Source organism: Ranitomeya imitator, chromosome 5 (assembly GCF_032444005.1).
Source record: "Ranitomeya imitator isolate aRanImi1 chromosome 5, aRanImi1.pri, whole genome shotgun sequence".
NCBI classification, from domain to species: domain Eukaryota; kingdom Metazoa; phylum Chordata; class Amphibia; order Anura; family Dendrobatidae; genus Ranitomeya; species Ranitomeya imitator.
Window position 1 is genome coordinate 608,160,523 of NC_091286.1, and position 27,044 is coordinate 608,187,566.

The 27,044-nt window shown below is 45.0% G+C and overlaps 2 protein-coding genes across 26 annotated transcripts in view; both read right to left on the reverse strand.

Moving 5' to 3' along the window:
• MYT1L (myelin transcription factor 1 like) overlaps positions 1 to 27,044 on the reverse strand; it is a 770,605-nt gene that overhangs the window by 586,922 nt on the left and 156,639 nt on the right. For all 25 annotated transcript variants that reach the window (XM_069728021.1, XM_069728020.1, XM_069728031.1 and 22 more), the window contains exon 2: positions 8,847 to 9,018. The gene's annotated coding sequence lies outside the window, so the exon portion shown is untranslated. The remainder of the gene's footprint in view (positions 1 to 8,846; positions 9,019 to 27,044) is intronic.
• The window catches only part of LOC138637876 (uncharacterized), a 34,958-nt gene continuing 33,922 nt past the window's right edge, over positions 26,009 to 27,044 (reverse strand). The window contains exon 3 of the mRNA XM_069726808.1: positions 26,009 to 26,238. Coding sequence (XP_069582909.1) covers positions 26,009 to 26,238 — 230 coding nt within the window. The remainder of the gene's footprint in view (positions 26,239 to 27,044) is intronic.

Sequence of the window (27,044 nt, forward strand, 5' to 3'; positions counted from 1 at the left end):
CGGTATAGTTAGCTTCACAGGCGGGCTACTCCGCTGACGTGCAGACACTGCTCCTAGGCCCAAAACTATTTACTGGGTTAGTTGCAAAAATTTAGATACACAGGCGATGTAGCTAGCTTCACAGGTGGACTACTCAGCTAATGTGCAGATACTGCTCCTAGACCCAAAGCTATTTACTGGGTTAGTTGCAAAAATTTAGATACACAGGCGATGTAGCTAGCTTCACAGGCAGGCTACTCTGCTGACGTGCAGACAAACTGCTCCTAGGCCCAAAACTATTTACTGGGTTAGATGCAGTAAAAATTTAGATACACAGGTGGTGTAGCTAGCTTCACAGGCGGGCTACTCCGCTGACGTGCAGACACTGCTCCTAGGCCCAAAACTATTTACTGGGTTAGATGCAGTAAAAATTTAGATACACAGGTGGTGTAGCTAGCTTCACAGGCAGGCTACACCGCTGACGTGCAGACACTGCTCCTAGGCCCAAAACTATTTACTGGGTTAGATGCAGTAAAAATTTAGATACACAGGCGGTGTAGTTAGCTTCAAAGGCGGGCTACTCCGCTGACGTGCAGACACTGCTCCTAGGCCCAATACAATTTTCTGGGTTAGATGCAGTAAAAATTTACATACACAGGTGGTGTAGCTAGCTTCACAGGCGGGCTACTCCGCTGATGTGCAGACATTGCCTCTAAGCCCAAAAAGATTTACTGGGTTAGATGCAGTAAAAATTTAGATACACAGGCAGTGTAGCTAGCTTTACAGGCTGGCTACTCCGCTGATGTGCAGACACTGCTCCTAGGCCCAAAACTATTTACTGGGTTAGATGCAGTAAAAATTTAGATATATAGGTGGTATAGCTAGCTTCACAGGCGGGCTGCTCCGCTGACGTGCAGACACTGCTACTAAGCCCAAAAAGATTTACTGGGTTAGATGCAGTAAAAATTTAGATACACAGGTGGTGTAATTAGCTTCACAGGCGGGCTACTCCGCTGACGTGCAGACAGTGCTACTAAGCCGAAAACTATTTACTGGGTTAGATGCAGTAAAAATTTAGATACACAGGCGGGGTAGTTAGCTTCACAGGCAGGCTACTCCGCTGACGTGCAGACACTGCTCCTTGGCCCAAAATGATTTACTGGGTTAGATGCAGAAAAAATTTAGATACACAGGTGGTGTAATTAGCTTCACAGGCGGGCTACTCTGCTGACGTGCAGACAGTGCTACTAAGCCGAAAACTATTTGCTGGGTTAGATGCAGTAAAAATTTAGATACACAGGTGGGGTAGTTAGCTTCACAGGCAGGCTACTCCGCTGACGTGCAGACACTGCTCCTAGGCCCAAAACTATTTACTGGGTTAGATGCAGTAAAAATTTAGATACACAGGTGGTGTAGCTAGCTTCACAGGCGGGCTACTCCGCTGACGTGCAGACACTGCTGCTAGGCCCAAAACTATTTACTGGGTTAGATGCAGTAAAAATTTAGATACATAGGCGGTATAGTTAGCTTCACAGGCGGGCTACTCCGCTGACGTGCAGACACTGCTCCTAGGCCCAAAACAATTTACTGGGTTAATTGCAAAAATTTAGATACACAGGCGATGTAGCTAGCTTCACAGGTGGACTACTCAGCTAATGTGCAGATACTGCTCCTAGACCCAAAGCTATTTACTGGGTTAGTTGCAAAAATTTAGATACACAGGCGATGTAGCTAGCTTCACAGGCAGGCTACTCTGCTGACGTGCAGACAAACTGCTCCTAGGCCCAAAACTATTTACTGGGTTAGATGCAGTAAAAATTTAGATACACAGGTGGTGTAGCTAGCTTCACAGGCGGGCTACTCCGCTGACGTGCAGCCACTGCTCCTAGGCCAAAACTATTTACTGGGTTAGATGCAGTAAAAATTTAGATACACAGGTGGTGTAGCTAGCTTCACAGGCAGGCTACTCCGCTGACGTGCAGACACTGCTCCTAGGCCCAAAACTATTTACTGGGTTAGATGCAGTAAAAATTTAGATACACAGGCGGTGTAGTTGGCTTCACAGGCGGGCTACTCCGCTGACGTGCAGACACTGCTCCTAGGCCCAATACAATTTTCTGGGTTAGATGCAGAAAATTTACATACACAGGTGGTGTAGCTAGCTTCACAGGCGGGCTACTCCGCTGATGTGCAGACATTGCCTCTAAGCCCAAAAAGATTTACTGGGTTAGATGCAGTAAAAATTTAGATACACAGGCAGTGTAGCTAGCTTTACAGGCTGGCTACTCCGCTGATGTGCAGACACTGCTCCTAGGCCCAAAACTATTTACTGGGTTAGATGCAGTAAAAATTTAGATATACAGGCGGTATAGCTAGCTTCACAGGCGGGCTGCTCCGCTGACGTGCAGACACTGCTACTAAGCCCAAAAAGATTTACTGGGTTAGATGCAGTAAAAATTTAGATACACAGGTGGTGTAATTAGCTTCACAGGCGGGCTACTCCGCTGACGTGCAGACAGTGCTACTAAGCCGAAAACTATTTACTGGGTTAGATGCAGTAAAAATTTAGATACACAGGCGGGGTAGTTAGCTTCACAGGCAGGCTACTCCGCTGACGTGCAGACACTGCTCCTAGGCCCAAAACGATTTACTGGGTTAGATGCAGAAAAAATTTAGATACACAGGCGGTGTAGCTAGCTTCACAGGCGGGCTACTCCACTGACGTGTAGACACTCCTACTAAGCCCAAAAAGATTTACTGGGTTAGATGCAGTAAAAATTTAAATAAACAGGCGGTGTAGCTAGCTTCACAGGCGGGCTACTCCGCTGACGTGCAGACATTGCTCCTAGGCCCAAAACTATTTACTGGGTTAGATGCAGTAAAAATTTAGATACACAGGCAGTGTAGCTAGCTTCACAGGTGGGCTACTCCGCTGACGTGCAGTCTCTGCTACTAAGCCCAAAAAGATTTACTGGGTTAGATGCAGTAAAAATTTAGATAAACAGGCGGTGTAGCTAGCTTCACCGGCGGGCTACTCCGCTGACGTGCAGACATCGCTACTAAGCCCAAAAAGATTTACTGCTAGATGCAGTAAAACTTTAGATACACAGGCTGTGTAGCTAGCTTCACAGGCGGGCTACTCCGCTGATGTGCAGACACTTCTACTAAGCCCAAAACAATTTCCTGGGTTAGATGCAGTAAAAATTTAGATACACAGGCGGTGTAGCTAACTTCACAGGCGGGCTACTCAGATGACTACCAGACAATGCTACTAGCCCAATAGGATTGGCTGAGCTAGATTACACCAAATGCTGTGACAAACACTTGCACAGCACTGGCACAGACCTGCCTGGCAAAAGGTGCTATGAACTGCTGTAATCTACCCTGAAAAGGGCTGATATTACAACTAGTCCCGACTCCCGACTCCCTAAACCTATCTCTCAGAAAATTTGCTTGCAAAAAAAGACTCTGACTGTATAGCGCCCACAGCAGCAGCGGTGCCGTCTAACACAAAGCTGCAGCAGTGAGAAAATGGTGGGGACGGGGAAAATGGCTGGTTCTTATAGGGCAAGGACATGTGACATAAATAGCCAATGACACATGCCCTTGGTTGTGTGCATCACATGCACATAGCTGTGTGTGTGTGTGTGTGTGCACTGCTGATGGGCTGAGAGACTGCACCGCCCCACTGTAAATGCAGGATAGAAAAAAAATGGAAATCGGCATCATTTCAGCACAGAACTAACCCCCGGCCCCCGCCCACTATACACTGACACAGTCTATTAACAATGATAAACAGTTTTAATGTGCATATCAAGTTAGGCTTTTGGTGAACGAACAGTTATCGAACAGAAACTCGAACAGCCGAATTTTAAGCAAATTGTTCGAGTTCGACAAACGACTCGAACACCGCCCAAAACAGCTCGAATTTGAAGTTGGCGAACAGTTCGACTCAAACACTGCTCATCTCTACTAATAAGAGCCCAATATTATTATATGATGCGTTACTCTTCTTTGACAGCACAGGGGAGATTTAAGGAATGTGCACACATTCAGTATTTGCAGCAGAGATTTCTGCACCAGTGACATCTCTCTTGGCAGACACTGCATTTTTGATATGTACTTGATGTCGTTTTTACATTTGCTTTTGATGCACTTTATCAGCATTCATTTCAATATCATCATCATGGGCGACTTCAACATCCCCATTGACACTTCCCTCTCAGCTGCCACTAAACTTCAATCTCTCACTTCCTCCTTCGGCCTCACTCAATGGTCTTCTGCAGCCACTCACAAAGATGGTCACACACTGGACCTCATCTTCACCCGCCTCTGCTCCCTATCTAACCTCTCTAGCTCACCTCTTCCTCTTTCTGACTACAATATACTCACATTCTCTTCCCTTTCCACTCCTTGTCTACAATCCCCACCCCACAAACTTGCACACCCTCGCAGAAATCTTAAACACCTCAATCTACACTCACTCTCTGAATCCCTCCTCCCTCTCACAGACATGAGCTCCCTACACAATGCGGATTATGCTGCCCCTCTATATAACACCACAATAGCTGTAGATTTGGAATCTCTTGCCCCTCTCACACATACCAAAGTTCACAAAATCAACAGACAGCCCTGGCACACCAGCCTGACCAAAGATCTGAGGCGAGCTTCCAGGGCTGCAGAGCGTAGATGGAAAAGATCCCACTCCAACGAGCACTTCATTGCATTCAAACAGTCCCTCACTACTTTCAAGACCACACTTGCCACAGCAAAACAAACCTACTTATCATCTCTCATATCCTCCCTGTCTCATAACCCTAAACAGTTATTCAACACCTTCAATTCTCTCCTCCATCCCCCAGCACCATCTCCCTCCACACTCATCTCAGCTGAAGATTTAGCCTCATTTTTCAAGCAGAAGATTGAGAACATCAGAGACAGTTTTAGTGGACAACCCCCATTGCCCTTCCTCCCAACTACCCAGCCCTCCACCTCCAAAACCAACTTCTCCACCATTACAGAAGATTGACTCACCACCCTACTAACCAGAATCCCTCAATGTCTGTCCGCTATTTCAGTCTTCTTCATTGCTAGATTTCTAAAACTTAACACGGACAAAACAGAATTCATCATCTTTCCCCCATCCCATCGTCTTTCCCGTCATTGATGAAGCCACTTAAGGTGGCGACATGTGTGAGGCACTTGTTCCACCCTTACTTTACTCCTCATGGGTAGATCCTACTAATGCTGCCATTTCATGCTATTGCCTTTGAGTGGCATGTCCAGCTGGCGCCTATTTCAGCATATTTAGGGGCTTATTTAACTCACTCCCCATGTGAGGTTTTTTCACTTCTGATTTGTACTTAGTGTTTGTTATGTGGCTATTTAGGCTCCTTTATAAGCAGGAAGATCTCAGGGAGACACACCATTGTGTGTGAATACTGTGAGTATGGCTATCTACAGAGTCATGTGATGTCGATTTAGTATTTTCAATGTATATTTATCTAAGTACTTGGTTCTCTGTTATCAGCCAGCTATTGGAATACTAAACCTCTCTGTATACCTGGTTTTGTCTGCTCAAGGTGCCTAGCATATAAAACAAAGCTGGATATGCTGTTCATATAGGCAGCACAATTTTACACATGGTAATCATATATTTTCCTAGAGGGTAATTAAGGGTGGAAGGTTCTATTTTGAACATTTTGTAATATGGATGCCATGTCAATTGTGTGACAAAGTTTTAGTGTTTTTAATGTTTTTTGCTTGTTCACATGTGTGTTTTTCAAATAAAAATTGTATTGATTATATGTTTAAATCCAGCCTCAGGTGATCCCTCCATTATGGTTTATTTTTATTCTTTCCTTTTCTGCATGACATTTGTTGTTTAGGCCGGGGTGGATCCCTTCTATATTGGTCTGTGGTGCCCCCTAAATCTATACTATTTGTCTTTCCCCGTCTCACGCAACCCCCCCAACGAACCTATCCATTACAGTAAACGGCTGCCCACTCTCCCCAGCCTCACAAGCTCGCTGTCTTGGGGTAATCCTTGACACTGATCTCTCCTTCAAACCACATATCCAAGCCCTTTCCTCTTCCTGCCACCTTCAACTCAAAAATATTTCACGGATCCCTACATTCCAAAACCAAGAATCTGCAAAAACCCTACTCCGTGCCCTCATCATCTCCCGCCTTGACTACTGTTACCTCCTGCTCTGTGGCCTCCCCTCGAACACTCTCGCACCCCTCCAATCTATTCTAAACTCTGCTGCCCGACTAATCTACCTGTCTCCCTGCTATTCCCCGGCCTCTCTCCTCTGTCAATCCCTTCACTGGCTTCCCATTACCCAGAGACTCCAGTACAAAACCTAACCATGACATACAAAGCCATCCACAACCTGTCTCCTCCATACATCTGTGACCTCATCTCCCGGTACTTTCCTGCACGCAACCTCCGATCCTCACAAGATCTCCTTCTCTATTCCCCTGTTATCTCCTCTTCCCACAATTGCATTCAAGATTTCTCTTGCGCATCACCCCTACTCTGGAACTCTCTACCACAACACATCAGACTCTCGCCTACCATCGAAACCTTGAAAAAGAACCTGAAGACCCACCTCTTACAACAAGACTACAACCTGCAGTAACCACCGATCGACCAAACCGCTGCACGATCAGCTCTACCCTCACCTACTGTATCCTCACCCATCCCCTGTAGATTGTGAGCCCTCACGGGCAGGGTCCTCTCTCCTCCTGTAGTTGTGACTTGTATTGTTCAAGATTATTGTACTTGTTTTTATTATGTATACTCCTCCACACATGTAAAGCGCCATGGAATAAATGGCGCTATAATAATGAATAATAATAATAAGTGGAAAATGCTGCAAAACCACTAAAATGGTATATGTATGGGTTAAAGGGACTCTCTGTCCACACAGAATGACTGTTGAAACCAAGTACCGCCACCCGGTGCATCATGGCAGGGCAAGTCATTTATACACCTTCCCACCTGCTTGTTTTTTATCTATCTCCACCTTTCAATGGCTCTATGAAGCCAGAGCTGTCAATCAAATAAAGAAGGGGTGGAGATTGAGGGAAAACAAGCAGGTGTGAAGGTGTGTATAAATGATTGGCCCAGCCGTGAAGCACTGAGCAGTGGGACTTAGTTTGAACAGTCATCCTGTACTGACAAAGTCCCATTCAAGGGAACCTGTCAGCAATGTTTTTCTACCTCATCTGAGAGCAGCATGAAGTAGGTAAAGAGACCCTGGTTTCAGTCATGTATCCCCTAGTTTACTGGGTGCAGTGGGTCTGACACAATCAGAGTTTATAAATTTAGCAGAGTAGCAGAGCTTGAGAAAGCTAACCCTGCCCACACTACAGCTAACCCCGCCCACACCAGGCTCTGTATGTGCATTGTTTATAGATAGTGAGCTGCTTATCACAGGAGAGGGGAGGAGTCAATCTAGCATGCATGCACTGCTGTAGTCCAGACAATGATAATCACCAGGTTAATAAAACCTCACTGTAAAAAAAAACACTACAGCACTCAGCCTGATGATACATCATTGATATCTGTGGTTTAGTCCCTACCTCATGCTGTACTCAGCTGTACAAAAACCTGATGACAGAATACCTTTAAGTATATAAGCCGAAGACATCTCTGATCTCTGTGCAAAACAATGTGTGACTTAGTAGGAAAAATGCTGGGTAATATACATGCATTTTTGCCATGTTTTTGCATGTCTTTATTATGCGTTTTTTTCCTATTCATTTGAATGGGTGAAAAAAACTTCAAAAACACTGAATCGACATGCTGCAGACGTGAAACTGCTTAAAATCTGCAAAGAAAAAATAAGCAGTATGTGCAAGAGACTTGGGAAATATCATACCCTTTGCTTCAATTTTCACAGCACAAACACATGGGAAAAACATGTAAAAAATGTAATATTTGCATATACCCTTAGAAGGATTTTCCAACACAACTCTATCAAGGTTTAGGGTCAGGATTCGTGGAAACGACTGTATTTTAGATCTAAGTGCAATCCGACAAAACATTGGCTAGCACTCGGACCAGTGCTATGCTATTGGGCCGTGCACATTCTCTCCTTGGACCGAGTCTGTACAAAGAATAAATCACAGCATGCCTGATGTGCATCCAATATTTAAATTGCATTTGGCCACGGAAGCCAATGAGCCCTTGGAAAACATCGGACCACACTCAAAAGACATCCGCAATTTTCATGGACTAACAGAATGGAGTAGATGAGAATTTTTTATTACATCTTCTCCACATCCGAGAAAATTGGATCACACTGTAATCAGTCTGTGATCAGAAATTGATCCAAGTGTGATTAGAATAGTCGGGCCAATTCTCGGATAAGAGAAAATATGGTCATGTGTCCTGGCCTTAGGGTTTACCCTCCGGCAGATCTAAAGAAACATATCTCTGAAAAGCTTAAAATAACTGATACTTAATTTTACAACCTAATTTATGAAACCATATATTGGTAAAATATAAAGAATTTAATTTTATCTATGAATTTGCTTTAAAAATATCGTACAGTATGTGCGCTCTTTGAAAGGAAATGTTCCCAATACTGTGTACTAGAGGACCAAATATATTAGTCATTTTCTAACCTGGCTGGGTAGGAAATACTTTTCCATTGTATGCAAAATACTGTATTATGCAATTGCGCCTTTACTAGGGTAAATGTAGAACATTATATTGGTTATTCTTTTTCTAATACATTTCATTTATAAACTGTAATAATAATCATTTTTTAGAAACTGAAGCTATTTTCAAGTTTCATGCACTACACCCTCCATCAACATTTCCCTCACCCCTTTATCCTTGTGGGAGGCATTACCTTAAGTTTTCCTGCAGAGTTTCTTTACTGGTGACATCTCAATTTTTCATGAAGAAATTCCTTGCTGGGGATTCATGCAGTGAAAATTAACGGACAATGTTCCAGGCTTTTCATTTGATCTCCCTGTGATCTATCTTTAATTTCTCGGAGTATCCACAGCTTGACAGCACAACTGAAGAGAAAACAGAAAAGATATTTAAAGCCGCGTTCACAGTTGTGTAAAAACATGGACATTGACCGTACAACGTTTATCTCCTGCCGTAATTTCTTCCTTGTGTCCTCAAAGGGAATCTATCGTCATGAAAAATGGCCCTGAGCTAATATAATGTGTAGATAGCTAAAGTGACGCAGAATCCAACATTGAAATTATCTCTGCAATGGCGGACACAAACAAGAGACGTTCCCTATGCAAGAAAAATATAGGGGTCTTTGGAAGCTCAATAGTTCATCAATTCCACCTGCTTTGGAGGTGGAAAAGGTCCCCCTCATCTCTTGGGCTCCTGTGTGCCCTCATAGGTTGCACCAATGATGTGTCCACAAATGCTCTGATGTCACTTTCGCTCCCCAGCCGAAAGTCTGCGAATGGACCGTGCTATACATGTTAATTCAGCATTGAGAAGTCCGAATCCACTTTACTATATCTCTGAACTTAGGAGTCCAGGGGATGCAGTATAATGGAGAACATGAAGAATTACCAGCATATAGGGATTTAGCAAACGTTTCCTGCTGCCTAAACCCAGACTATAAGGACCCCAAAACTAGTTTTTTCTGGCTACGGTCTTCGGCAGGTTCTTCTAGCTATATTTTCTCTGATAAGCAATTTCGCAGCCAGGGTCTGATTCACGCTGACGGTGGTTTGGACATTATGAATTGTGTGACAGGTTCCCATTTAATCCAGGAGACTGCTCGTAGGTTCAGTGATAATAATCACACTAATGATGACCAAGCAGTTTACTCGGTACTCAAATCAAGCATTTTGGAATGCTCGGATGCTCGCTTTGAGTACAGAGGATAATGTACATTAATGAAGGAGAGAGAATATATCCCCAGCTACACTGCTACGTGGCTCAGGGACCCGGGCACTCAAGCACCATGTGATAATCCGCACTGCTCGGTACTCCATCAAGCACCCAAATGCTAGATCGAGTACCGAGCAGTGGCGAGTACCGAGCCCATTTCTAAATGAGAAGTGTTTATTCCAATAAACTAGTCTAAAACACTTTGAACCATCGCAATTTTTTTAGCGCAAAACAGAGCTTTGGCAACTAATTTTGTGACTTTTGGCCTTTTTCGCTAGTATGAAGCACTTCCGTTACAATGGGCAGAATTGGGCAGGACTGGGCATGGCTATGACCACTCGTCAAACTCTTCAAAAGTGTCGGTGTTTCTTAAGCCAGAAATGTTACTCCAGTCTGGTCATGTAACTCCTGCATGCAGTAGCATTTTTGGCAAGGTGCAAAGAAGTGCATGCCACTGAGAAGATGCACCATGTCCATTAAGTAGTGTGCGCCTCCAAGTGAATTTGGCGCATTCTACTCCAAAATGCCCATTCACTAAAACTGGCACATATAATGCCAGTCTTAAGAAACCAAGCCCTAAGTCTTCTCGGCTATTCACACATTATAGCAGTTTTACGTTAAATACATAATGCTGTTATGCAATTGGAAATCAGAGTGTCAGGCAAAGATAATTCACATATGTAACTAAGAACATCAAGATAAAAAAAGTATCTTACGGCTATGAAGCTAGAATGGAGGCTCTGTGGAAGACAGAGTTTGTATGTTGTCCCTATGGTTGCATGGATTTTGATCTTGTACTTTGGTTTTCTTTCCATAAGAATTCTGTTCGGTATGGTTGAAACCAGACGTTTCCATACACTATATAAAAAGACAAATCTGCATGTTTTTCTCAATATCTGACATGAAATCAGAATAGCTTTTCCCATTTTAGGTCAATTAGGATTACCATAATTATTAATATTTGCCAAATGCCAGAATAATGAGAGAGGGAATGTTTTAAGGCATTTTTATAAATTACTGCAAAATCAAAAGTTTACATACACTAAGATTATTACGGTAACTTCTGGTTTCAACTGTAATTGGCTTCAGTATGTTTCTGAGATCGTGGGCCCCATAGGTGAGAAGTGCTGATTTGAATGATAGCACTGGTCTACAAAAAAAAAAAAATTCTGGCATGGACTTTAAGAACAGTTTTTGCGCTATAGGTATATAGCCCATTTTCATGAATTCCATGATAAATATAAGTAGTGTATGAAAAGTGCCTGTTTATACGGTTCACTAAAGTAAATTTAGTTTTCATTTAGTCTCCCAATAAATGTGAGAAAATGTTTGTTTTCTTTGAACATGCATAATTCCCATTTGTTATGATAACACCCTTGTTTTCTGTGCTACTGGGACAGTAGAGCTACAGCAGAGCATTGGGTGAAAACTGAATGGCCTCAGCGACAGAGTTTGGCATCTGGCGATAAGAATGTCATCCATGATCCTCTAGTGGATAGGAAGGACACTGTCTTTCCTCCCTTACACATAAAACTTGGATTGATGAAGCAGTTCATCAAAGCTCTCAATCACAGTGGAGAATGCTTTAACTATATATGTTCAACTAGGGTTGAGCGAAACGGGTCGTTCATTTTCAAAAGTCGCCGACTTTTGGCAAAGTCGTGTTTCATGAAACCCGATCCGACCCCTGTGCGGGGTCGGCCATGCGGTACGCGACTTTCGCGCCAAAGTCGCGTTTCAATGACGCGAAAAGCGCCATTTCTCAGCCAATGAAGGTAAACGCAGAGTGTGGGCAGCGTGATGACATAGGTCCTGGTCCCCACCATCTTAGAGAAGGGCATTGCAGTGATTGGCTTGCTGTCTGCGGCGTCACAGGGGCTATAAAGGGGCGTTCCCGCCGACCGCCATGTTACTGCTGCTGATCTGAGCTTAGGGAGAGGTTGCTGCCGCTTCGTCAGAAGCAGGGATAGCGTTAGGCAGGGTCCATTAACCACCAAACCGCTTGTGCTGTAGCGATTTCCACTGCCCAACACCACCTTCGGTGTGCAGGGACAGTGGAAGCTACATTTTTTTTTTTTCCCCTCAGCGCTGTAGCTCATTGGGCTGCCCTACAAGGCTCCCTGATAGCTGCATTGCTGTGTGTACGCCGCTGTGCAAACCAACTGCTTTTTTCAAAGCACATATCCTCTTGTTCCTTCCTTTCTGCACAGCTATCTTTTTTGTTTGTCCACACTTTTTATTTAATTTGTGCATCAGTCCACTCCTTATTGCTGCCTGCCATACCTGGCTGAGATTACTGCAGGGAGATAGTAATTGTTGGACACTCCCTGTTTTTTTTTTCGTTTTTTTTTTGTGGGAGATTAAGATTGACATTTCTGCTAGAGTGCCATCCCTGTGTGTGCCATCTCTCACTCAGTGGGCCATAGAAAGCCTATTTATTTTTTTGCTTGATTTGGGTTATAAAATCTACCTGAAAAAATCACTACATCAATCAGTGGGAGAAAAATATTGGCCTCAAGGCTTGTGTGCCACTCTTGACTCCTGTGTGTGCCATCTCTCAGTCAGTGGGCCATAGAAAGCCTATTTATTTTTTTGCTTGATTTGGGTTCTAAAATCTACCTGAAAAAATCACTACATCAATCAGTGGGAGAAAAATATTGGCCTCAGGGCTTGTGTGCCACTCCTGACTCCTGTGTGCATCATCACTCACTCGGTGGGCCATAGAAAGCCCATTTTTTTTTTTTTTGCTTTATTTAGGTTCTAAATTCTACCTGAAAAAATCAATAAATCAATCAGTGGGAGATTAATATTGGCCTTTGGGCTTGTGTGCCAGTCCTAAGCGTGCCATCTCTCTCTCTCAGATAGTGGGCCATAGAAAGCCTATTTATTTTATTTTTTTTTTATTGGGTTTATAAATTTTCCCTGGAAAAAAAAAAAGTGGGAGATTAATATTGGCCTCTGGGCTTGTGTGCCAGTCCTGAGCGTGCCATCTCTCTCACAAATAGTGGGCCATAGAAAGCCTATTTATTATTTTTTTTATTGGGTTTATAAATTTTCCCTGGAACAAAAAAAAAAAAAGTGGGAGATTAATATTGGCCTCTGGGCTTGTGTGCCAGTCCTGAGCGTGCCATCTCTCTCACAAATAGTGGGCCATAGAAAGCCTATTTATTTATTTTTTTTTGGTTTTATAAATTCTCCCTGAAAAAAAAAAGGGAGATTAATATTGGCCTTTGGGTTTGTGTGCCACTCCTGACTCCTGTGTGCGTCATCTCTCACTCAGTGGGCCATAGAAAGCCTTTTTTTGTTTTATTTGTTTTCTAAATTCTCCCTGAAAAAATCATTTTATTTTATTTGGTTTCTAAATTCTTCCTGAAAAAATCATTTTATTCTATTATTTTTTTTTCCTAAAGTCTCCCTGAAAAAAAAAAAAAAACAAATCAGTGGGAGATTAATATTGCCCTTTCTGCTTGTGTGCCAGTCTTGACTCCTGGGTGTGCCATCTCTCTCTCTCTCTCCAATTGTGGGCCATAGAAAGCCTATTATTTTTTTTGCTTGATTTGGGTTCCAAAATCTACCTGAAAAAATCACTACATCAATCAGTGGGAGATAAATATTGGCCTCTGGGCTTGTGTGCCACTCCTGACTCCTGTGTGCGTCATCTCTCACTCAGTGGGCCATAGAAAGCCTTTTTTTGTTTTATTTGTTTTCTAAATTCTCCCTGAAAAAATAATTTTATTTTATTTGGTTTCTAAATTCTTCCTGAAAAAATCATTTTATTCTATTATTTTTTTTTCCTAAAGTCTCCCTGAAAATAAAAAAAAAAACAAATCAGTGGGAGATTAATATTGCCCTTTCTGCTTGTGTGCCAGTCTTGACTCCTGGGTGTGCCATCTCTCTCTCTCTCTCCAATTGTGGGCCATAGAAAGCCTATTATTTTTTTAGCTTGATTTGGGTTCCAAAATCTACCTGAAAAAATCACTACATCAATCAGTGGGAGATAAATATTGGCCTCTGGGCTTGTGTGCCACTCCTGACTCCTGTGTGCGTCATCTCTCACTCAGTGGGCCATAGAAAGCCTTTTTTTGTTTTATTTGTTTTCTAAATTCTCCCTGAAAAAATCATTTTATTTTATTTGGTTTCTAAATTCTTCCTGAAAAAATCATTTTATTCTATTATTTTTTTTTTCTAAAGTCTCCCTGAAAAAAAAAAAAAAACAAATCAGTGGGAGATTAATATTGCCCTTTCTGCTTGTGTGCCAGTCTTGACTCCTGGGTGTGCCATCACTCTCTCTCTCTCTCCAATTGTGGGCCATAGAAAGCCTATTATTTTTTTAGCTTGATTTGGGTTCCAAAATCTACCTGAAAAAATCACTACATCAATCAGTGGGAGATAAATATTGGCCTCTGGGCTTGTGTGCCACTCCTGACTCCTGTGTGCGTCATCTCTCACTCAGTGGGCCATAGAAAGCCTTTTTTTGTTTTATTTGTTTTCTAAATTCTCCCTGAAAAAATCATTTTATTTTATTTGGTTTCTAAATTCTTCCTGAAAAAATCATTTTATTCTATTATTTTTTTTTCCTAAAGTCTCCCTGAAAAAAAAAAAATCAAATCAGTGGGAGATTAATATTTACATTTGTGCTTCAGTGACAGTCCTGCGTGTGTGGCATCTCTCTCATTTGTTGCCACCAACAACAGAGTGTGTAACATTGTGCCTGATTTTCATTGTGGTCTCACTCACCTGTAAAGGGGTAGCTAAATCATACTGAAGTTATAGCTCACCGTGTAAGTTGTGTGACAGCAACAAATACCGTTAGTTTGTTTACGTTTTTAAAACAATGAGGAAGTCTGGTGGAAGAGGTCGTGGCCGGGGGCGTTCATTGTCAGCTGGTAATGAGGGTAGTGGTAGTGGTGGAGCATCAGCTGGTCGTGGGAAAAAAATATTGCACCTAAGTCTGGAGCTGTGGAGCCAGGTTCGTCGTCTGGCTACACAAGGCCTCGAACGCTCCCATTTCTGGGAGTAGGAAAACCGCTTTTAAAGCCGGAGCAGCAAGAGCAAGTTTTGGCTTATCTTGCTGACTCAGCCTCTAGCTCTTTTGCCTCCTCTCGTGAAACTGGTAAATGTCAAAGCAGCGCGTCGTTAGTGGATGTTCACGGTCAGGGACAAGTCGCTTCCTTGTCCTCTTCAGCAAAAACAACAACAGAGAAGAATGCAGCAGGCGACACAACGGGTTACTCCATGGAGCTCTTTACACATACCGTCCCTGGCTTAGAAAGTGAAGCAGTTAACAGTCCATGCCCATTACAAGTTGAATCTGACATGGAGTGCACTGATGCACAGCCACAGCCAGACAACTATGCTGGTCCTTTGACTCAGACCACAACATTGCCCTCGCAGGGTAATGATCAAGAATCAGACCCTGATGAGACTATGTTGCCCCATCACGAACGCTATACCACCGACCGACACGGTGACACAGACGAACTTGCACACGAGCTACAAGAAGAGGTAATAGATGACCCAGTTCTTGACCCCGATTGGCAGCCATTGGGGGAACAGGGTGCAGGCGGCAGCAGTTCTGAAGCGGAGGAGGAGGGGCCGCAGCAGGCATCAACATCGCAACAGGTTCCATCTGCCGGGCCCGTATCTTGCCTAAAACGCGTGGCAAAGCCAAAACCTGTTGGAGGACAGCGTGGCCATCCGGTTAAAGCTCAGTCTGCAATGCCTGAAAAGGTATCCGATGCTAGAAAGAGTGCAGTCTGGCATTTTTTTAAACAACATCCAATTGATCAGCGCAAAGTCATCTGTCAAAAATGTTCAACTACCTTAAGCAGAGGACAGAATCTGAAAAGTCTCAATACAAGTTGCATGCATAGACATTTAACCACCATGCATTTGCAAGCCTGGACTAACTACCAAACGTCCCTTAAGGTTGTAGCACCCTCGGCCAATGAAGCTAGTCAGCAACGCAACATCCCTTCCGGCAGTGTAGGGCCACCATTTTCCGCGCCACCTGCAGTATCTGTGCAGGTTTCTTTGCCAGGCCAAAGCAGTCAGGGTCAGGGAATCACCAGTTTCGTAGTAGGAAACACTGCATCTAGGGCACCGGCAGCAACAATACCATCTCCCACCGTCTCTCAGTCTGCCATGTCCACCGGCACCCCCGCTAGTTCCACGATCTCCAGCTCTCCAGTCCAGCTCACCCTACATGAGACTATGGTTAGAAAAAGGAAGTACTTAGCCTCGCATCCGCGTACACAGGGTTTGAACGCCCACATAGCTAGACTAATCTCGTTAGAGATGATGCCATACCGATTAGTTGAAAGCAAAGCTTTCAAAGCCCTGATGGACTACGCTGTACCACGCTACGAGCTACCCAGTCGACACTTTTTTTCCAGAAAAGCCATCACAGCCCTCCACCAGCATGTTAAAGAGCGCATCGTCCATGCACTCAGGCAATCTGTGAGCACAAAGGTGCACCTGACAACAGATGCATGGACCAGTAGGCATGGCCAGGGACGTTACGTGTCCATCACGGCACACTGGGTGAATGTTGTGGATGCAGGGTCCACAGGGGACAGCAAGTTTGGGACAGTTCTGCCTAGCCCACGGTCTAGGAAACAGTTGGCTGTAGCCGTTCGCACCCCCTCCTCCTCCTCTTTGTCCTCCTGCAGAAGCGAGAGTTCGTCCACAGACCGCAGTCGCACAACCACTCCATCCGCAGCTGCCACTGCTGCACACCAGGTCTCCCATTATGGGGCAGCTACTGGCAAACGTCAGCAGGCTGTATTGGCTATGAAGTGTTTGGGCGACAACAGACACACCGCGTAAGTTCTGTCCGAGTTCTTGCAGAAAGAAACGCAGTCGTGGCTGGGCACTGTAGATCTTGAGGCAGGCAAGGTAGTGAGTGATAACGGAAGGAATTTCATGGCTGCCATCTCCCTTTCCCAACTGAAACACATTCCTTGCCTGGCTCACACCTTAAACCTGGTGGTGCAGTGCTTCCTGAAAAGTTATCCGGGGTTATCCGACCTGCTCCTCAAAGTGCGTGGACTTTGCTCACATATCCGCCGTTCGCCCGTACACTCCAACCGTATGCAGACCTATCAGCGTTCTTTGAACCTTCCCCAGCATCGCCTAATCATAGACGTTGCAACAAGGTGGAACTCAACACTGCACATGCTTCAGAGACTGTGCGAACAGAGGCGGGCTGTTATGTTTTTGTGGGAGGATACACATACACGGGCAGGCAGTAGGATGGCAGACATGGAGTTGTCAGGTGTGCAGTGGTCGAAGATTCAAGACATGTGTCAAGTCCTTCAGTGTTTTGAGGAATGCACACGGCTGGTTAGTGCAGACAACGCCATAATAAGCATGAGCATCCCCCTAATGCGTCTGCTGATGCAAAGTTTGACGCACATAAAGGATCAGGCGTCTGCAGCTGAGGAAGAGGAAAGCCTTGATGACAGTCAGCCATTGTCTGGCCAGGGCAGTGTACAGGACGAGTTAGCGGGCGAAGAGGAGGAGGAGGACGAGGAGGATGATGGGGATGATTATATTTTTAATGAGGAAGCTTTTCCGGGGCCACTGGAAATTGGTGGCGCGGCAAGGCCGGGTTCTGGTTTTTGGAGGGACACAAGTGACGTGGATTTGCCTGAAACTGCCCCTCAACCAAGCACAACCGCAGATTTGAGAACTGGAACTTTGGCCCACATGGCGGATTATGCCTTACGTATCCTCAAAAGGGACACACGCATAACTAAAATGATGAACGATGACGATTACTGGTTGGCCTGCTTCCTTGATCCTCGCTATAAAGGCAAATTGCAAAATATAATGCCACATGAGAACTTGGAACTAATATTAGCAACCAAACAATCAACTCTTGTTGACCGTTTGCTTCTGGCATTCCCTGCACACAGCGCCCGTGATCGTTCTCACACGAGCTGCAGGGGCCAGCAGACCAGAGGAGTTAGAGGGGCAGAAATCAAAAGTGGCGTTGGCCAGAGGGGTTTTCTGACCAGGTTGTGGAATGATTTTGCTATGACCGCAGACAGGACAGGTACTGCAGCATCAATTCAAAGTGACAGGAGACAACATTTGTCCAGTATGGTTACAAACTATTTTTCATCCCTTATCGATGTTCTCCCTCAACCGTCATTCCCATTTGATTACTGGGCATCAAAATTAGACACCTGGCCAGAATTGGCAGAATATGCATTGCAGGAGCTTGCTTGCCCGGCAGCTAGTGTCCTATCAGAAAGAGTATTCAGTGCTGCAGGTTCAATACTAACAGAAAAAAGGACTCGTCTGGCTACCCAAAATGTAGATGATCTAACCTTCATTAAAATGAACCACAACTGGATTTCGAAATCTTTTGCCCCACCTTGCCCGGCTGACACCTAGCTTTCCTATGAAAAGGTCTTGCCTGTGGACTATTCTGAATGCCTTTTCCAATCTCGTAATTTTCTGCACCTGATTGTCCAGCATACGACATGTTTACACCTCACTAAATGGCCAAACTCCCCACACGGGGCCGTGGCACCGACACTTGGCGACAGCACCCGTGAGAGTGCTGTTTGTCTGAAGAGGTGGGTGTGCCCTCTTTTGGTCGACGGCACTGCCACTGGGTCCCTCTTAGTACAATAAAGTGTCTCTGGCGGTGGTGGTGCGCACCCAACGTCAGACACACCGTTGTAATATGAGGGGCCCTGGGCCTGTACCGCCGGCCACAAGACAGTTCCCCCCCCCAGCTCAAACAGTGCTCTACCACTTGCAAAATTATCTCACAGCTCCACCAATGTTTAGTCTATGCGCTGACATCCTTCAATGCCTGCCACTGACAATACCATTGTATTGACATTTTTGTTATGTTAGACCTTCGAAGCCTGTCTGCGGTCACTCCTTCAACTATGCCTCCACTGACCACACCACTGCTGCCCGTGTACCCCTGGAACCAATTTAAAATTGCCTACAGCCAGCCCAATTTTTTTATTTTAGGCCTTCGATCCCTGTCTGCGGTCCATTCTTTCTTCTACTACTACACTGACCAGGCCACTGCTGCCCGTGTACCCCTGGAACCAATTTAAAATTGCCTACAGCCATGTGTTATTATTTTAGGCCTTCGATGCCTGTCTGCGGTCACTCCTTCCACTAGGCCTCCACTGACCACACCACTGCTGCCCGTGTACCCCTGGAACCAATTTAAAATTGCCTACAGCCAGCCCAATTTTTTTATTTTAGGCCTTCGATGCCTGTCTGCGGTCACTCCTTCCACGAGGCCTCCACTGACCACACCACTGCTGCCCGTGTACCCCTGGAACCAATTTAAAATTGCCTACAGCCATGTTTTATTATTTTAGGCCTTCGATGCCTGTCTGCGGTCACTCCTTACAATATGCCTCCACTGACCACACCACTGCTGCCCGTGTACCCCTGGAACCAATTTAAAATTGCCTACAGCCAGCCCAATTTTTTTATTTTAGGCCTTCGATGCCTGTCTGCGGTCACTCCTTCTACTAGGCCTCCACTGACCACACCACTGCTGCCCGTGTACCCCTGGAACCAATTTAAAATTGCCTACAGCCATGTGTTATTATTTTAGGCCTTCGATGCCTGTCTGCGGTCACTCCTTACAATATGCCTCCACTGACCACACCACTGCTGCCCGTGTACCCCTGGAACCAATTTAAAATTGCCTACAGCCAGCCCAATTTTTTTATTTTAGGCCTTCGATGCCTGTCTGCGGTCCGTTCTTTCTACTACTACTACACTGACCAGGCCACTGCTGCCCGTGTACCCCTGGAACCAATTTAAAATTGCCTACAGACATGTGTTATTATTTTAGGCCTTCGATGCCTGTCTGCTGTCACTCCTTCCACTAGGCCTCCACTGACCACACCACTGCTGCCCGTGTACCCCTGGAACCAATTTAAAATTGCCTACAGCCAGCCCAATTTTTTTATTTTAGGCCTTCGATGCCTGTCTGCGGTCCGTTCTTTCTACTACTACTACACTGACCAGGCCACTGCTGCCCGTGTTCCCCTGGAACCAATTTAAAATTGCCAACAGCAATGTGTTATTATGTTAGGCCTTCGATGCCTGTTTGCGGTCACTCCTTCCAATAGTTCTCCACTGACCAGACCAATGCTGGCCGTGTACCCCTGGAACCCAGCTGAAAGTGCATGTAGCCTCCTTTTTTTCTTTGTTTTATATTTAGAAGGCCAAGAGGAACTACGCTGTGCAACGGTTCAAGCTACCCAGTCGACATTTCTTTTGCGAGAAAAGCCATCCCATCCCTCCACCGGCATGAAAAAGTCTGCATTGTCATAGCACTCAGGCAATCAAACAGTAGAAAGGTGCACCTGACAAGAGACGCATGGACCAGTAGGCATGTCCACAAAAAGTTACGTGTCCATTACGGCGCACTGGGTTAATGTGTTGGATGCATGGTCCACAGGGGACAGCCTACAAAGTCTGTCTGCAGTCCCTAATTCCAATTTTCCTCCGCTGACCACACCACTGCTGCCCGTGTACCCCTGGAACCAATTTTACAGTGTCTACAGCCTAATTTTGTTATTTTAGGCCTACTACGCCTGTCTGCGGTCCCTCCTTCCAATACTCGTCCACTGACCACACCACTGCTGCCCGTGGACCCCTGGAACCTATTTTTAATTGCATAGAGCATCCTTTTTTTAATAGTAGGCGTACAAAGTCTGTCTGCGGTCCACTATTGAAATTGTCCTCCACTGCCCAGAGCACTGCTGCTTGTGTACCCCTGTAACTTTTTTAAGCTGCAGTGAGCCACATTTTTGGGTTAAGTCCTACTACCTGTGTCTGTCTGTGCCACTCAATTCAGCTGTGTTCCTTTGAAAAAAGCTGAGCGTCAATAGTCTTGTTTTCAGCCTCTAGGAATTTTAAAACTGCATTGGGGGTACAACTTTGGTAGGGCCTACTAACGGTGTCTGCCTCCCCAAGGTGTGCCCCAGGTTTCCTCGCCATTGCTTCGATCTTAATGCTCTCGTTTAGTAGTTGTTGGAAACTACACTGCATTAGGCCTACAAATTGGGTATGGGGTGTAGAGAGATGGTGTGTTCCACTCCAAGGTGTTCTCCAGGTTACCTTTCCTGAGCTCCGATCTTCCGGCTCTCGTTTAGTAGTTCTTGGAAACTACACTGCATTAGGCCTATAAATTGGGTATGGGGTGTAGAGAGATGGTGTGTTCTACTCCAAGGTGTTCTCCAGGTTGCCTTTCCTGAGCTTCGATCTTCCGGCTCTCGTTTAGTAGTTGTTGGAAACTACACTGCATTAGGCCTACAAATTGGGTATGGGGTGTAGAGAGATGGTGTGTTGCACTCCAAGGTGTTCTCCAGGTTGCCTTTCCTGAGCTTCGATCTTCCGGCTCTCGTTTAGTAGTTGTTGGAAACTACACTGCATTAGGCCTACAAATTGGGTATGGGGTGTAGAGAGATGGTGTGTTCCACTCCAAGGTGTTCTCCAGGTTGCCTTTCCTGAGCTTCGATCTTCCGGCTCTCGTTTAGTAGTTCTTGGAAACTACACTGCATTAGGCCTACAAATTGGGTATGGGGTGTAGAGAGATGGTGTGTTCCACTCCAAGGTGTTCTCCAGGTTGCCTTTCCTGAGCTTCGATCTTCCGGCTCTCGTTTAGTAGTTGTTGGAAACTACGCTGCATTAGGCCTACAAATTGGGTATGGGGTGTAGAGAGATGGTGTGTTCCACTCCAAGGTGTTCCCCAGGTTTCCTCGCCAATGCTTCGATCTTCATGCTCTCGTTTAGTAGTTGTTGGAAACTACACTGCATTAGGCCTACAAATTGGGTATGGGGTGTAGAGAGATGGTGTGTTCCACTCCAAGGTGTTCTCCAGGTTGCCTTTCCTGAGCTTCGATCTTCCGGCTCTCGTTTAGTAGTTGTTGGAAACTACGCTGCATTAGGCCTACAAATTGGGTATGGGGTGTAGAGAGATGGTGTGTTACACTCCAAGGTGTTCTCCAGGTTGCCTTTCCTGAACTTCTATCTTCAGGCTCTCATTAAATTGTGGTTAAACGGAACAACTGCATTTGGCGTACTAGTTGGTTTGGGGCCTACTATCGGTGTCTGCCACTCCTTGCTGTTCTCCTGGTTTCCTGTCCTGAAATTCCATTTTCAGGCTCTCGTTAAGTAGTTGTTAATGTTAGACTGCATTTGGCCTACTAGTTGGGTTGGGGCCTACTATCGGTGTCTGCCACTCCTTGCTGTTCTCCTCCACTGAACAAAGCTGTGCCGCCTGTTTACTACGGTCGCCAATTTTGAACTGCATTTCGACTACTTACTGATTTGGGCCTACTCTCTGTGTCAGCCTCTCATTCCAGTTGTCCTCCACTGCAATGCCCCCTGGTTAGTCCTGTGTTACCAATTTTGAATTGCATTTAGCCAACTTTATTCTTTGGGCCTATATCTGTGTTTCCTCCTCATCCTGCCCATTGCCCAGCCAGTGATAGATGAGTCTGCTGGTACATTGACCCATAACGCAAAATTCCCCGTGCACGCTACACAGCAAGATTGTGACCCTGCTGAAAGTCAGGTTCCTCTTCCCGCATACCATACCACCTTACACGGGGACAAAGAGGAAGGTGCAGATGAAAGTGCAGGTTCCTTCATCAGGTGGGGGGAGGAATACTAGTTGGCGACGTCACTGGCACAGGGCCTCTCATAGTACGCAAAAGTGTTGCTGCCGGTGGGAGGCGCCCCCGCCATGCAAACACACCGCTGTACTTTGAGGGGCCCTGTGCCAGTGCCAATGCCAACGAGTGGGCCCCCCTGCTTGCTCAGGATCACAGCACTTGCAAAGTTGAAATACTTACCTCTCCCTGCTCCACTGCCGTGACGTGGTCCTGATTTACTGGCCCCACTAATTACTTGAACCAGCCCTACCCCCCACAACTTTAGCCAAATGACCCCCAATTTCAAATGCCTTCCAATTATTTTAAGGTAAATTACGATTGACAAGCTTCTTTAACAAGAATGGATGTTTTTGCCATTAAAATGGGCAGTGTAGGTGTTTTCCTGGCCTCCACTCACTGCCGACTATGCTCCCCCATTGACTTGCATTGGGTTTCGTGTTTCGGGCGATACCCGACTTTTCGCGATAATCGGCCGATTCCACTCGACTTGACTTCTAAGATAGTCGGGTTTCGCGAAACACGGCTCGACTCTAAAAAGGTCAAGGTCGCTCAACCCTATGTTCAACTTTTCCTGGTCTTAGTGAAGAGAAGAAAAAGGCTGGATGGACCTCAAATAAGAACACTTATGAGAGACCCAAAATGTATCACATAAATGAATGAGACAGAAGAAAGAGCTTGAAATGCATTTTGTAATGTGGTGCAGAATTTTCTAGGGAATAAGAAAGCAGACAACTATGAAGAGATTGTGGAAGAGCTACTAATGAGTCTGCGAAATCTTGGATGTAGAATGAGTATCAAGATTCACTATTTACACAGCCATTTGGACTTTTTTCCAGAGAACCTTGGGGATGTGAGCGAGGAACGAGGGGAGTGTTTTCATCAGGACATTAAAACAATGGAAGAACGGTATCAAGGCCGGTGGGACTCACATATGATGGCTGACTATTGCTGGAGCTTGATGAGAGACAACCAAGAAGTTGTACATCACAGATCAGCCAAGAAAAGAAAGTTCAAATAACTGCCATTTGTCATTCATCTGTGTGCCATATATATGTGTTTTTATATTTTGTAGTTTAATTCTGTAAGTATATTTGATTTGCTGTACATAGACTTTGTAATCATTGTTATTCCTTGATTAAAAATATACAAAATGTAGCATGAAAATCATGTGTTTTTATCATAAAACATTAGCAGTAATTTTCATCAAAAATTGAAAATATCTCGAAATCCTGATGTGATAGCCAAAAACGGAGTACATATTCGTAATCAGCAGCCAAAATTGACTTAAAATATGTTTTTAAACCTTTTGCCAGAAAGATTGCGTTGACCAGTTTAATTTCTACAGTGACACTATAAGGAAAGGAAAAGTAAGGTCCAATGCCTGGGAAAAACACTGAAGACACCCCTACTATAAAGTATAAATGTGGAGCCCTCGACATTTACATCAGGTCCTGGTCCACTAAAGAAGTTTTCTGGACTAAGTTTCTGTAAACATTCTGCATAGCTGCAGATTTCTGAATCCTGACAGTGTGCAATGTGCAGACCACAAGTGTATAATTTGAATAGATGCGGTCACGTGCCAAGTATCTTCTCATTCACTTCTCTAAATAGAACATTAAAAAGAAAAAGTTGTTAGTGCACATGACTGCAAGTATGCAAATTTCATACCTGTGGTCACGTGATCGCCCGCTCAGACAGGCAACATCCTGATAGCATGCACACTGCCCAATGTCAGGATTTTCCAATCAGTAGTCACACAATGACTGCACAATTTAGCTAAAGAGTGGAAAACCACTTCAAGTTACACCTTTGTATATCTGTACAGTGCTATGGAGTATCTTGCCTTGACGTAGGTAACATTAAATAAAGAGAAAGTGATAGCCAACGCTCCAATTAAAGTCAATCTAGCCAACTTCAAAAATCCGTACACCAGGACATAAGGATTAATGATACTGATGCAAACATGAAGCTCAAATTTTCCCATAAGAACATATTAAAGCTCAGACATTATTCACTGCTTTACATTTCTAATGAATATTCATTTTTCACCTGGGTTTAGCATAATGTCACACAAAACCAATTATACAAAGCAGTTCCTAAAAATTCTCTCGTTCCAGACACTTATCCTGGTGTGGCGGATTTTATGAGAAAGATCTGGCTAATAATGCAGGAAGTCATTGCTGTCAAAGCGAACTATAAGATACCCAAGGTCACGTAAGGACGACATACGCTGTACCAGACACCGGTCTCATTGTTTCAGACATCTGATTATATATTCCCATCTTATCAGTGGAAAGCAGGTAATGCACACTCTTATTACATTTCTTAATGTTACGCAGAGCATAATAGGTTTGAATGCCATCTGTCATTTCACTTGGAAAAAATAGATTCAGGACATCATTTGCTCACACACATCGAGCTACTTGACAAAGAAAATCTCTGTACTGTAGGCCCATACTATGGACCTGCCTAAATTTGAAACAGTTTGTAAAAAACCTTTGTGTTTCTAATTTAATCTCGTTTCTTCAGGAGCACGCCGCTTCTATGCCTCCCAGCTGCCTGCTTGGCCGGGGGCCAGTGCGCTCCTGAAGACTGACAGATCGGATCAATGGCATTGTTGTGCCACTGGTCCGAACTGTTCTCCCTCTAATGCTGCTAGCAGAGGCCGCTTTATCTCTGCAGCAGCCGAAGAGCGCAGGGACACTAAAGATAGCAGGATCCAGTCGGGGCTGACATATCTGAGTCGCCCTGCCAGGGCCGTGGGGTACTCGGTACCGGGTCCTGCAGTACACAGGGGGATGTCACGGTGGCTAACCCGGTCCGTGGCCCTGAGCGCCCATGTAAAAGGGGAAAGGTCTTTAAAGGGAATAAAGTTTATGCTCGTGACGCCACCTGTGGTATTCAGTCAGTGGGGACCGATGCTGCTTTAAGGAGTCCGCTGGGGTGATGTTATGGCAGCTAGATGGTATTACTTCCCACAGGTGAAGTATATCCCCAGGGCTCCCGGTGTGTAGATGGAAGATGGAGAAAGGAGCATTAAAGAATGAGGACGCAGGGTTGCAGTTTCTTTACCTTGGTTTACTGAAGGCTTCAGCATCCACAATCCAGGGCACCAGATCACAGGACAGGCAGGGTCCGGCCGGCTTGGAGGCAAGTTAGGAGTCCCCTTATCCAGGTGGAAATCAAAGCCTTCCTCTAGCACCGTAGTGGTGTAGTCCCTTACTGAATATGGCTTCACATAAGGTCCTCACAGATGTTATCTCTCTCTCTGTCCCCCGGATAGGATAGGACATAACCCGTATGACAGGTGGCTTGAGCCGGTTTATAGGAACTCTAGCATGCCCCAGGCTCTGAGGGGTGCCACCGTGCCTCCTGGGTGTTAGGTCAGACAGGTAACTTTGTAGTTCAGCTGTCCTGCCGGTCTCTGATGTAAGTCATAGAGGTCCTTACAACCTCGATATTCCGGCTACCGGTCTCTGCTCTTCAGAAGGAGGCAGCCTTCTCGTGGCTGGTCTCGCACTGGTATCCTCTCCTCTGCTTTGCTCTCCTGCACATTCACTGCAATATATTCGGCTTTATTAATGTCTCTTTCCAGGAACTGCTGCACTGCAGCTACACAGCTCCGTAAACCCTCTTCTGCCTCAGACTGGTCCAGTCTATTTCCTGGCAAGAACTGCTCCCAGCTTTCCCTCCAAACTACCTTATGTATGGGGGTCGCCTAGTAAATAGGATCAAAAGCTCTCCCTGGTGGCCTGGAGTGTGAATGTGTTGCATGCTTGTGTTACCTGGTTACAGTTATCCCTTCTTGCCTTCAAGCGTAACATCACTCTCCCCGTGAGGAAAGCAATGCTAATGTGATGACCAGGACCCTGGGGCGCCACATACCACTAGTGCACTTGCGCATTATGATGAGCTATTGGGATGCAAAGGACCCATATACTGTTCTTATATAGGGGCCCTTTTCTATCTGTGTCCACAATTGGATACAGTGATCCGACCAATTTCAAAGCCGCACAAGCTCCTTGCCTAGCAAACTGGCCACTCTTATAGACTTATAGACAAAGGTGGCGGATAACCTAAGCAACGTCCAGTAAAAAATAAATAAAAAATCCCTCCGAACAGGAATTTTAAGAAGGGATCAATTGCAAAGTTGCTTATTTTTTAAATGCACTTTACAATTTTAATCAGTTGAGAAACTGAGACAGTCCCCCTCCCCTCTATTTTACTATGTCCAAAGGGATCAGGTTGGATTCATTCTTTTGAGACAAATCAGAGGCAGAATCCTGAATTTGGTGTCATTCATCCAATGTAAAACCTGGAGGCAAGAATATATACATCTTTGTAGCAGACCATGCAATGCTATGGAACTAGGGACAGAGAGGGTCCAGTCCTGGTTTGTATCATCGCTGTTATCACGGGGTTGTGAAAACATGTACAGCAATAGCGTACACTGTGAAGTTACAGTACAGAGATAAAAAATAGTGAAGTTATATAACAAAATT